This window comes from Lonchura striata, chromosome Z (genome assembly GCF_050655825.1).
Source record: "Lonchura striata isolate lonStrDom1 chromosome Z, ASM5065582v1, whole genome shotgun sequence".
In the NCBI taxonomy this organism is placed as follows: domain Eukaryota; kingdom Metazoa; phylum Chordata; class Aves; order Passeriformes; family Estrildidae; genus Lonchura; species Lonchura striata.
In genome coordinates this window covers 17,581,729-17,594,143 of record NC_140740.1, presented here as the reverse complement: position 1 = coordinate 17,594,143, position 12,415 = coordinate 17,581,729, and the positions used below count along the sequence as shown (strand labels likewise).

The following is a 12,415-nucleotide window of genomic DNA, read 5'->3' as shown; positions in this document are numbered from 1 at the left end:
CCATGTCACTAATAAGGTGTTGAAGAGTATCAGCCCAGTACCAACCCCAGCTTGTGTCTAGTATGAAAAAACAGGTGGGAAAGCAAAATACAGATTTTGAAAATTGTTTTATAATGAGGATTTGAGAGTGGGGTAATGTCTGGAGGAGATGTAATGACATGTATGATTGTTCAGTGGAGCAATCCATATGTCTGTCATTTTGACACAGTCCAGGAAGCTAAGTCAGACAGAAACCTTACCTTCTAGAAGTACTCTGAAAGGTGATACTTTTGAAAAATATATTAACCACTCTGAGGGATACAAGGCATGAGAGAGCAAACAGAAGAGATGCAATGTTCCCTGAGGACTATTCTGCAAAAACTTCAAGACTGCTTTTTCTTTAGAAGTAGGAATTGTGTTATTGGTCAATAAAGGCTCCCTGGAAACTTGGAAAATTTTGAAGGTGATACTTTGACGACACATGCCATCTGAAGAGTCATTGAATGTAGAGATAAAAACCACAATGTTATCCTTTGATCCTGCATCTTCCTTGTGTTTATCTTCATTACCTGAAAGAAGGTTGTACTGAAGCAGATGTCAGAGTTCTGTCCCAAGTAACAAGAGAAGGCGAGAGGAAATAGCTTCAAGTTGTGCCAGGGAGGCTTAGATTGCATATTAGGGTAACTTTCTTCACTGGAAGGGCTGTCAAGCTTTAGGACAGGCTGCTCAGAGAAGTGATAAAATCACCATCCCTGGAGGTTTTTTAAAGATGCGTAGATGTGGCACTTAATGACATTGTTTAGTGGTGGACTTTGCAATGCTAGGTTAATGGTTGTTTGATCTTAAACGTCTTTTCTAATCTAAATGATTCTATGGATCTATAATTGTTGTCCTGTGAAGGTACATTATGCTTCTCTAGAACTATAAAGCATTTATCCACATGAGGTGGAGGTTACTACACCTTAAAACTGCCAAGCACACTTCTACACCAAGGCCTCTTAGAATGCCTCCACTAATTTTCCTACAAATTTTCTGTTAAGAATATTTAGTAACAGAGACTAAGAGACCATGTGAAATATTTTTTCTCCATTCTGGATTGTGATGTCCTGCTGTAGGAAGCCATATACTGGTTTCCATGGGACCATCACTGCAAGCACACAAACTAGTTGTGATTGTAACAGGATGAAACCATTCTATCGCATTTTCTTCTTTGGGTCTATACCAGGGGTATTTCAGAATGCATTCCAGGAGAATTATGTTTGGTTATTTGTGATTGTGACCATCATGTTGACAAAACTTACCCCACTACTTTCCTGGCTGTGGCAACTAGAAACTGTAAAGTTACAAAAACAGTTTTTCTCACAAAGTAAGTTTTGCAGACTGTCCAATTGACTTCAAATAATTCTTCATTAATACAATGTCAGAACTATGTTCAGGGATTTTGAGTCATACTCAGATATTAATAACTACTTGTTGTATGGGTGACATGCCTAAAAGAGAAAACGTCCTATCTCTGTGTAATTCAATATTTAAAATTCTCTTCCTTGTCTCCTGTGAAGCATGTTTATCATGTGAACAAGACATTTATATGCCTGTTTAGGTTCTATCATCATTTAATAATAAAAAAAATATTCTATTTGTGATGAGGGAAGTAATGTTCTCCTTTGTTGAGAAATCAGTTTCTAAAATCAGCAGGAGGGAAGACTTACTATGATCAGATCTGGAACAATCATTGTATATATGCAACTGTGAAATAAACAATAAAGCATGACTTAAGCTCACTCCGGGAGGTTGCCTTCACACACTGAATGTGTGTGTAAGGCACAGACCAAAGCAGAAAATTCTGTTCTGTTGTAGTTCAGAATCTGCATGGTAAAACAATATTTATATTTTGCGCTATAGTGAACAACATTCTGCCACAATGCCTTTCCACAGCATGCTAAAGCAAAGGCAGAAAGAGTCATCATATGATGAGTGTGGTCAGTATATCTGCTGCCAGCCTTTGGTCTTGGATTGACTTATACTGCTTCTTCAGTTTTGTTAGATAAAGATAAATAAGCCTGAAGGCAGGTTGATTTGTTGATGATGATATGCATGGGGAGAAATCTAGAAGCAGTCTGCCAGTTTTATTCCTTGCCCCTCTCTTTGCTGCATCATCAGTTCTTGAAGGTCTGCTAGGGCACTAAGACAAAGGTGTGTATATAGTCTTATGAAACTCGGTATCTTCAGTGTGCTTGGACATGATGAAACAATGAAACTGGGAGTTCCCTCCAAAGCAGATTAGTGCATGAGATATAAATTAATTTGGGCTTTTTAATTGCAAACTCTGTATGAACAGCTAGTAGATTCTGCCTGATTAAACATGATGGATGGAAAAAACACTAAAAACATTTCAGTGCACTTTGCTGGATATGAGGTATAACAGATCTTAGAGAACAGAGTGAGTATCTGGATGTTAATGCCTTTGCAGCCCACCCATGGAAACAATAGAAACAAACCCATTCCTCTTTGGTAAGTGTTTGTATTAAGCAAAATATCCTCCTTTGCGACTGATTGCTTTTTGGTACACTTGGACTTTGTAAACTATGCAAGGTGATGAATGAATTAGTGCAGTCATACTTTGACAAGTATACATTTAACTTACTTAGGACATGAAAAGCAGGAGATGTGATGCACTGTTCCTAATGAGCGTCCAAGAACTGAGCTGTCTGCACTGCTGTTGAGGTGACAGCACTGGAAATAAAGGACTAACAAAAAAGAAGCTTAAAAGATGGACAAGCAAGATAGCACTGGTCTTAAGGTAAGTCTGTAGAAATAAAATTGATAAGGAGGAAACATCTCAGTAGTTCTGGTTTCTAGAGAAAACAGGAGAGTGCATGAGAGTGACGTGGACTTTGAACTGCTAAAGTGGCTGTTATAAAACATGCCACATGTGTTTTCATGGAACAATTCATGAGGAATTTGGTGTAGGAATTCGCAGCATAAATTGGCTTATATGGCTTTTCACAGATTTTTAGGTCTTTTTACTAGGTAAGGAATGACAAGACCTAATTTAGGGAAGACTGAGAATTTCTTATACCTGAAAAACTCTTCACAACTTAGAAAAAATTGGCAGAAACTTGGAATTAAGAAAATGCTTGGAATCAGTGGAATATGTACATGTAGCTGTGATGCAGAAAGTACAATGTACCTGCATGTGCTGGGATACTTGCTTCAAGTTCTTTATGGAGCTCAGATTCATATGTGGGCATGATAACAGTTACTGATACATCCTATTAAAAGATTTATTTTCTTAATTTATAAACATTGATGATACTAACAAATTGAGCCAAAAGCTTTTATGCTGACTCAGGATGGCTTGATTGAGAGAATTTAATTGACAGTAACATAATACTTTAAAAAGAAGGTGTAGCTAGCTAAAGAATTAACATGATGTTCAACACCTGCTAAAACGTCTAGAAGTCCATCCTTTTATTAGAAGCTGTAATACTTTGTTAAGGCCTACAATGTGGGAAATGCAATATAAAAGTCTAAAGACAAAATAGAAGAAATGCAAGAAGCATAAAACCATGTTTGGCAGGGGACTGGAAACAGTTTTATTATTGTCTCTGTCTTTGAAATAATAGTTTATATGAAACTCCTGCCATGTTTGACAGCCAGTATTTCAAAAGGTCTTGAGGCATGCCCAAGGACTAGGCAGGCTCTGTTTTTTGGGCTGCTACTGACAGCTCTGTGTATGAGCTATCTTCTCCCTGGTGCTCACAGAGGCCCTGCTCAGGCACCTGCAGTGCAACAGCACGGTCTGAAGACAAGCCTCTCCTGTAGGGAGGAGGATGAGGGAGAGCTGAACACAACAGAGAAAGATAAGACTTGGCTGAGCAGGAAAATTATAAATTGAGACTAGAAAATGGAAGAAACATCTACAAAGTGCAAGTGGATAGGAAATAAAGGTAACATCCAGAATCAGATGGACATTGTATCAGTCAATACAATGGCCAGAAACGGATAAAATAAAAGAAACAGTAGTCAAGAAGTGAATGAGAGAGCAGAGCTGAGAAACCAAAGAACTGGAGCCTGGGATTTATTATAGGAAGAGGGTAAGTTTGAGATAAGAGGAGATGGAGATTGAAAGGTAAGGTCTAAGAAACAAGTTGAAGAAAACAAAGACTGGAAACTAATTCGGGATAAAGAAGAATGCTGTATGCCTATTTTATTAGTTTACACTACGTACAACCATGTATAATTATTGCAGGGAGTTTGTTTTGATATCCTTGGTCCTTGGAACATTCTAAGCCTTCAGTCCTGCAGGGGACAGTAGTAACTGCTGGGGGGCTGTTGAGGTTTGTGTTTTAAATTTTGTCAGTATGGAAAAAGTGATACAGAAAGTATGTGAAGATAACTAAGAAGATCAAGAACATAAGTGTTCAAAAATTTGGGTTTATATCCAAATTTCATCACGTCATGAAAATTGTAATTAATACAATGGTAACAGATTGTTTTCTTATTCACTGATTGTTTTCATTGTCATGAGCTGTAATAATGCTACTATTCCCTTTTTACCTTATTGCCTTCAATAATGTCTTGTCTACCTGTGATTCAAGTCTTCATAATTCATAATTGAAGAGAATTGCTAGTTTCCTCTTGGACCTTCTAACTTTATCGTAACTTATACTATGAATTTACTTTTACAGCCCCTTGAAAATTGACTGAGGCATTAGGAGGGAGACTAAGATGCAGGCAAACCAGAGTCAAAAAGCATATGCTGAGTTCGGGGTGCCTGTGATCCGATCTCCCGATGCGATTTGGCAGGGTGGAAGAAGGGCACCGCTGGGCTCGGTAGGGGAAACGTGCGAGCGGCGATCGATCTCCTCGGCCCGGCCGTCGGGTCTCCCCGGGCGGACGGCAGCCAGGACGGAGAGCGTGCTCGCCCTGCCTGCACAGGGAACCAGGGCTGGGGCAGGCAGCGCCTGGCTCCCGCAGGAGCCAGAAGGGCTAAAGGCCGGCGCCCCGCCCGGGCCGCGCTGCCGCCGCGGGGCGAGGGTCGCGGGCCGGGCCATGGCGGCGCGGCGGGAGCTGCTGCCGCGGGGCTCCGCGTGGCGCGGCTGGGGGCGCGGCTGGGACCGCGCCGACCCGCAGGTGAGGGCGGCGGGGCCGGCGCTGACCCCGCTGCTCCCCAGCACGGGCAGTGCCGTGTCCCTCCGTGTCCCCCGTGTCCCCCCGTGTCCCCCGTGTCCCTCCGTGTCCCCCCGTGTCCCTCCGTGTCCCCCATGTCCCTCCGTGTCCCCCCGTGTCCCTCCGTGTCCCCCCGTGTCCCCCGTGTTCCCTCCGTGTGCCGCCGTGTCCCTCCGTGTCCCTCCGTGTCCCTCCGTGTCCCCCGTGTCCCCCGTGTCCCCCCGTGTCCCCCGTGTCCCTCCGTGTCCCCCGTGTTCCCTTCGTGTCCCTCCGTGTCCCCCGTGTTCCCTTCGTGTCCCTCCGTGTCCCCCCGTGTCCCTCCGTGTTCCCCCGTGTCCCTCCGTGTCCCGCCGTGTCCCTCCGTGTCCCCCCGTGTCCCTCCGTGTGCCTCCGTGTCCCGCCGTGTCCCTCCGTGTCCCTCCGTGTCCCCCCGTGTCCCTCCGTGTCCCGCCGTGTCCCCCCGTGTCCCTCCGTGTCCCGCCGTGTCCCCCAGTGTCCCTCCGTGTCCCCCGTGTCCCTCCGTGTGCCCCGTGTCCCTCCGTGTGCCGCCGTATCCCCCCGTGTCCCCCGTGTCCCTCCGTGTCCCCCGTGTTCCCTCCGTGTCCCTCCGTGTCCCTCCGTGTGCCCCGTGTCCCCCCGTGTCCCCCGTGTCCCTCCGTGTCCCTCCGTGTCCCGCCGTGTCCCCCCGTGTCCCGCCGTGTCCCCCCGTGTCCCGCCGTGTCCCCCAGTGTCCCCCCGTGTCCCTCCGTGTCCCTCCGTGTTCCCCCGTGTCCCCCCGTGTGCCGCCGTGTCCCCCGTGTCCCCCGTGTCCCTCCGTGTTCCCCCGTGTCCCCCCGTGTCCCCCCGTGTCCCCCGTGTCCCGCTGTATCCTCCGTGTCCCCCGTGTCCCGCCGTGTCCCCCGTGTCCCCCGTGTCCCCCCGTGTCCCTCCGTGTCCCCCCGTGTCCCGCCGTGTCCCGCCGTGTCCCCCGTGTCCCCCGTGTCCCCCCGTGTCCCGCCGTGTCCCGCCGTGTCCCCCGTGTCCCCCGTGTCCCCCCGTGTCCCTCCGTGTGCCTCCGTGTCCCTCCGTGTCCCCCGTGTCCCTCGTGTCCCCCGTGTCCCTCCGTGTCCCCCCGTGTCCCCCGTGTCCCGCCGTGTCCCCCGTGTCCCGCCGTGTCCCCCGTGTCCCCCCGTGTCCCCCCGTGTCCCTCCGTGTGCCTCCGTGTCCCTCCGTGTCCCGCCGTGTCCCTCCGTGTCCCTCCGTGTCCCCCCGTGTCCCTCCGTGTGCCTCCGTGTCCCCCCGTGTCCCGCCGTGTCCCTCCGTGTCCCGCCGTGTCCCCCCGTGTCCCGCCGTGTCCCCCAGTGTCCCCCCGTGTCCCTCCGTGTCCCTCCGTGTTCCCCCGTGTCCCCCCGTGTGCCGCCGTGTCCCCCGTGTCCCCCGTGTCCCTCCGTGTTCCCCCGTGTCCCCCCGTGTCCCCCCGTGTCCCCCGTGTCCCGCTGTATCCTCCGTGTCCCCCGTGTCCCGCCGTGTCCCCCGTGTCCCCCGTGTCCCCCCGTGTCCCTCCGTGTCCCCCCGTGTCCCTCCGTGTCCCTCCGTGTCCCGCCGTGTCCCGCCGTGTCCCCCGTGTCCCCCGTGTCCCCCCGTGTCCCGCCGTGTCCCGCCGTGTCCCCCGTGTCCCCCGTGTCCCCCCGTGTCCCTCCGTGTGCCTCCGTGTCCCTCCGTGTCCCCCGTGTCCCTCGTGTCCCCCGTGTCCCTCCGTGTCCCCCCGTGTCCCCCGTGTCCCGCCGTGTCCCCCGTGTCCCGCCGTGTCCCCCGTGTCCCCCCGTGTCCCCCCGTGTCCCTCCGTGTGCCTCCGTGTCCCTCCGTGTCCCGCCGTGTCCCCCCGTGTCCCTCCGTGTCCCTCCGTGTCCCCCGTGTCCCCCCGTGTCCCCCCGTGTCCCTCCGTGTTCTCTCCGTGTTCCCGCCGTGTCCCCCCGTGTCCCTCCGTGTCCCGCCGTGTCCCCCGTGTCCCCCCGTGTCCCCCGTGTCCCCCCGTGTCCCCCCGTGTCCCTCCGTGTGCCTCCGTGTCCCTCCGTGTCCCCCGTGTCCCTCGTGTCCCCCGTGTCCCTCCGTGTCCCCCCGTGTCCCCCGTGTCCCCCTGTGTCCCCCGTGTCCGTCCGTGTCCCCCGTGTCCCCCTGTGTCCCCCGTGTCCCCCGTGTCCCGCCGTGTCCCTCCGTGTCCCCCCGTGTCCCCCTGTGTCCCCCGTGTCCCGCCGTGTCCCCCGTGTCCCCCTGTGTCCCCCGTGTCCCCCGTGTCCCGCCGTGTCCCTCCGTGTCCCTCCGTGTCCCCCGTGTCCCGCCGTGTCCCGCCGTGTCCCCCCGTGTCCCCCGTGTCCCTCCGTGTCCCGCCGTGTGCCTCCGTGTCCCTCCATGTCCCGCCGTGTCCCCCCGTGTCCCCCGTGTCCCCCGTGTCCCGCCGTGTCCCCCGTGTCCCTCCGTGTCCCGCCGTGTGCCTCCGTGTCCCTCCGTGTCCCCCCGTGTCCCCCGTGTTCCCTTCGTGTCCCCCCGTGTCCCTCCGTGTTCCCTCCGTGTCCCTCCGTGTCCCTCCGTGTCCCCCCGTGTCCCCCCGTGTCCCTCCGTGTCCCCCGTGTCCCTCCGTGTCCCGCCGTGTCCCGCCGTGTTCCCTCCGTGTCCCTCCGTGTCCGTGTCCCCCGTGTCCCCCGTGTCCCCCGTGTCCCCCGTGTCCCCCGTGTCCCTCCGTGTCCCGCCGTGTCCCCCGTGTCCCCCGTGTCCCGCCGTGTCCCCCCGTGTCCCTCCGTGTCCCGCCGTGTGCCTCCGTGTCCCCCCGTGTTCCCTCCGTGTGCCGCCGTGTCCCTCCGTGTCCCTCCGTGTCCCGCCGTGCCCCCCGTGTCCCCCGTGTCCCCCGTGTCCCGCCGTGTCCCCCCGTGTCCCTCGGTGTCCCGCCGTGTGCCTCCGTGTCCCTCCGTGTCCCGCCGTGTCCCCCGTGTCCCTCCGTGTTCCCCCGTGTCCCCCCGTGTCCCTCCGTGTCCCCCGTGTCCCCCCGTGTCCCTCCGTGTCCCCCCGTGTCCCCCCGTGTCCCTCCGTGTCCCTCCGTGTCCCCCCGTATCCCCCGTGTCCCCCGTGTCCCCCGTGTCCCCCGTGTCCCTCCGTGTCCCCCGTGTCCCCCGTGTCCCCCGTGTCCCCCGTGTCCCCCGTGTCCCCCGTGTCCCCCCGTGTCCCCCGTGTCCCGCCGTGTCCCCCGTGTCCCCCGTGTCCCCCGTGTCCCCCCGTGTCCCCCGTGTCCCCCGTGTCCCCCGTGTCCCGCCGTGTCCCCCGTGTCCCCCGTGTCCCCCGTGTCCCCCGTGTCCCCCCGTGTCCCCCGTGTCCCCCGTGTCCCGCCGTGTCCCTCCGTGTCCCCCGTGTCCCCCGTGTCCCGCCGTGTCCCCCGTGTCCCCCGTGTCCCCCGTGTCCCCCGTGTCCCGCCGAGCAGCGGGGGCTGTGAGCGATGCTGCCCTGCGCTCGCTTGCCGTGAGGAGCTCCGAGCCAGCCGCAGCTGGCATCAGGCTCTGTCCGACAGGGCAGGCGGCTCTGGGGGGAGCAGGTCGGTGTTAGCCGACGGCAAAGAGAAACCTCTGGGCTTCTGGGGCCGGTTCTAGCAGCGATTTGGTCTTCTGGGGCCGGTGCTGTTTAGCGCTCCGTGTATTTCTGCAGACGGGGACATGAGTGGTTTCCTGCAAACGCCGTAGATTTGCTTGTATTGCAGTAGGCAGTTTTGCCGTAGTGCTATTCCAAATAGCCATGAGGTTACGTGCAGCATGTCTAGCTGGAGAAAAGTGCCTCTAGCTTTAGTAAATTTTCGCTTCTTTCTACTATGATGCTGACTGAATGCTTTTGTTTGTGGTTTTGGAGTTTTATTTTTTTTTTTTATTCCCTGTTTGTTTTTTTGTTTTTTCTTTAAATTTAAAGATAGAACATTTGTGATTCAGATGTTTGGGGTTTAAAAAGAGAGCTCTGCTACTATATGTAACATCACGAACCTGGATGATATTTCACACAGATCATGCTGTAGCAACAATGCTGTAGCAAATTTTCTTCTGAATCATTTTCAGATATACTTGATGATAAAACAAACTTGTATACAGTGGAATATTCTTTATATGTCTCTTTATGAACACCCTTTTCAAAATACACAGTATCTGCTTGTAAGCTGAGAAAAAAATGAGCTAGTGTTTTGAGTTGTGAGCACTTGAATTTAAACCACACGATTCTGCTGCCAAAACACTGGAGTAGCCGATATTTAGAGATTCATGTCTTTTGGACCTGCCAGGGGAATTGTACTGTTACCTATAAGAATCAGTGGATACTGATATGAGCCTAAAATGAATTTAGAGAAATATCATCATAGTTTTCTTTTCTTTCTCTCTGAAGCATGCTCTAAAGTTGTGAAATCAATTTACAGATTTTTGCTAAGTTTATCTTATCCCACAACAACCTTATTTGAACTAGTATCAGGCTTATATAGTAGTATTAAAACCACATTAAGCAAAAAATAGGTTATTCTGTTTGAACCAGTTTCCTTAATTATTTTGTGGCTTGATAAGGAAAAAATGAAGATTTCATGACTTTTACAAGGTCAGGGCGCAGGGACCACCTGCTAGTGAATGTGTTGAACTATGTTGTTTCTAGTAGTAACCAGAATCAGGAAGAAAACATAACAATCATCCAGAACTATACCAGAAAAAAATATTTCTCTTTGAGCTTCAGCATAACTTTTTTTGGTTTTATATTATGGGAACAGGGAGCAAATAATTGTTACTTGTTACTGCTTTCCCCCTCTGCCCCTTTGTGACCCCCCAGTGAAAGGCAAAATGCCATGTAGTATCTTGAAAAGAGCAGAAAGTAGCTGAGTTTGAAATGTCTACAGCTCATAAAGGAAAATATAGTTTCAATAAACATGTCTGTTCAGGCATACATATGATTATGCAGTGCAGACAGTACTCCAGTCTGGGTTGTGAGTAAATGATTTGTGTGCCTCCATTTCAGTTTTCAAAATTGATGCTGGCACCTAAAAGCACATGTCCTCTGGGGCCAGTGAAACCTTGTGTACCTGTTGATCAGCTTTGTGGAGAAGCTCATGGACCTGGAAATGGCCAGTGTCGCTCCTCCATTCACCCCAGGATTTCTTGTTTGCCTCTGCATTAACAACACTGGGAGGTGTCCTGAATAATAGAAAACAGGTTTTAATGGCCGTGAAGCTGAAATTATGCTGGATTCATAGCATTGTCTTTAAAGTGGGATTGCAGTACAGGACACGTCACGGGAAAGCTGCAGCAGTATGAGGGGATGTTGCTGTCCAGGTTGCTGTCAGGACTATGATGAGCATGACTGCTGTTACAAATAAGATGGCACAGACCATGGTGGACTGCTGTAGGCCATCTACAATGTCTGACAGTGTGGTTGGAAGTTAAATTAAACTATTCCAGAGGAAAAATCTATGTGAACTATTATTGCATTACTCTTCATACCTATTTTCCTACATAAATAGCTCCTTCATCCCTCCTTTTTGTGGTTCAGATTATCTTAAGTTTATTTTTTACCTAGTATCACTATGTTAAGTGACAAGGCGGATGTGTACATGTGTGTCCTCCAGGAGGCTGATCTATAGGTATCTCTGCTCTCTCCAGGGAGATGTTAGGTTCAAGCAGGGTAATCCAATTTTTTGAGAATTGCAGCAATGAGTTTGAGACTCCTTGGATTGTACACAGCACAATAAGAACCTGAGGTGGCCACAGCTGAGCAAGATTTGGTCTTTCCTCTCTGTTCCTTTCAGACAGGCTCTATCAAATGCTGTGTAAAACTTCCTTGCTTCTTGTAATATATAAACTTATCACTGTGTAACATACATTTAGGTAAAACCTTGTGATCAACTCCATATGACTTGAACTACCATTTCTTTTGCTTTATGTTCTCCTCTCTAACACTTTCCCTCGTACTTTCGCCTGCCAGCTGAAAGGATAGAGACCCTGGTCAGGGGCCATAGCTGTTTAAGTCTCAAAAAAGGCAGGTAGCATTAAAGCACTTGTCTTCATCCTTTCTGTAGGATTGCCACTCCTTTGCATCTCTGTCACAGTGCAGTTGCTGGTACATGCTTTCTAAGTTGTACAGTACCCTCTGTCCTTCATGTAAGAACAGAATGAGGCATCTGAGGCAAACTGTTTCTGAACTTTGTTGGTATTCTTTTTACCAGGATAGAAGCTGGGTGCTGTCATGATGTACTTTGATAAATGCTAGTCAGAGAAAGTGTTTTAAAACCCATTGGCAATATGACATATTGTTTCAGTTTCTAAATCAGAAGCCCTTTGGTTGATTATAAAATTTTTGCTTCTGTTTTTTTATAATTATTAAGTCTTAGAGAGGAGAGTGGAGGTCAACCCTCTTCAGTGTTATCAGTAATGGAAATGTCTGCAGAGGCATGCCTGCCAGCCTTCAGTGGTTTCAGGTATAGTGGTCTGGAACTTGGTAAGCACATGGCTGCTCTTTGGTGTCAGCCCTTTGATGGAGAAAATTAATGTTTCCACTATGGAAGTGGTTTCCTAGTGAGCTTGTAGTGCTAAAGATTGTACATGGGTGACTAGGACTCGGTTGTATCTCTGAAGGGTTGGCAGCCTGTTGTGACTCTAGTGTCACTTTGGGCTGCATTGTTAAGGTCAGGCTGTGGAAATAAATTTTTTTACCAGCCTGGCAGGGGTAGGGTTATCCCAGGTTTGATCAGTCCTAGTCCTACCAATCCTATAAACCAGTGCATTTGATTACCTTGTATTGGTGCAATTTAACCCCCAAAGAGGCATAGCAGAGCTTCTACTAGTACATCCCAAGTGCTTATGAAATACATCCACCTCTCTGCCTGCTGCTCAGTCAGTGTTTCAGAAAGGCTGTGTGGCAGTGCTGTGCAACCTCAGCCCTCACAATGAGCTTGTCCTGTCCATTCTCCTTACAGCACCCTCCTTGCCCCTGTTCTGGCCCTTCTCTCATCACTTGTGCCACCGCAGCTCATGAGACCATCCCAACAAACATGCAGGCATCCTGGTGAGCAGAGTGCTGCCAGAAGGCTGGGTGGCATTTGGAATTGCCACTTGAGAGAGAAGGGTTGCCATCATGGCCATCATGGTGGAGCAGACAGGAGAGCATGCCTTGGAACATAGCCTGCCTGCTGGGAGCCTGGAGCCACAGCCAGCTTTGTGCCAGGAGGGCAGTGCTGGTGGCTGCTGTGCAGCCAGGCTTGAACTGCAGTCACAGCTGCTCCTTT

At 51.0% G+C, this 12,415-nt stretch overlaps 1 protein-coding gene across 5 annotated transcripts in view; it reads left to right on the top strand.

Moving 5' to 3' along the window:
- TRPM6 (transient receptor potential cation channel subfamily M member 6) overlaps positions 1–12,415 on the top strand; it is a 108,533-nt gene that overhangs the window by 5,879 nt on the left and 90,239 nt on the right. For 4 of the 5 annotated variants that reach the window (XM_085566514.1, XM_085566516.1, XM_085566513.1 and 1 more), the window contains exon 1: positions 5,006–5,115. In XM_085566514.1, coding sequence (XP_085422640.1) covers positions 5,035–5,115 — 81 coding nt within the window. In that variant the 5' untranslated portion in view covers positions 5,006–5,034. Of the gene's footprint in view, positions 1–2,627; positions 2,780–5,005; positions 5,116–12,415 lie in introns of those variants that run through there. The other variant, XM_085566517.1, reaches the window with a different exon arrangement.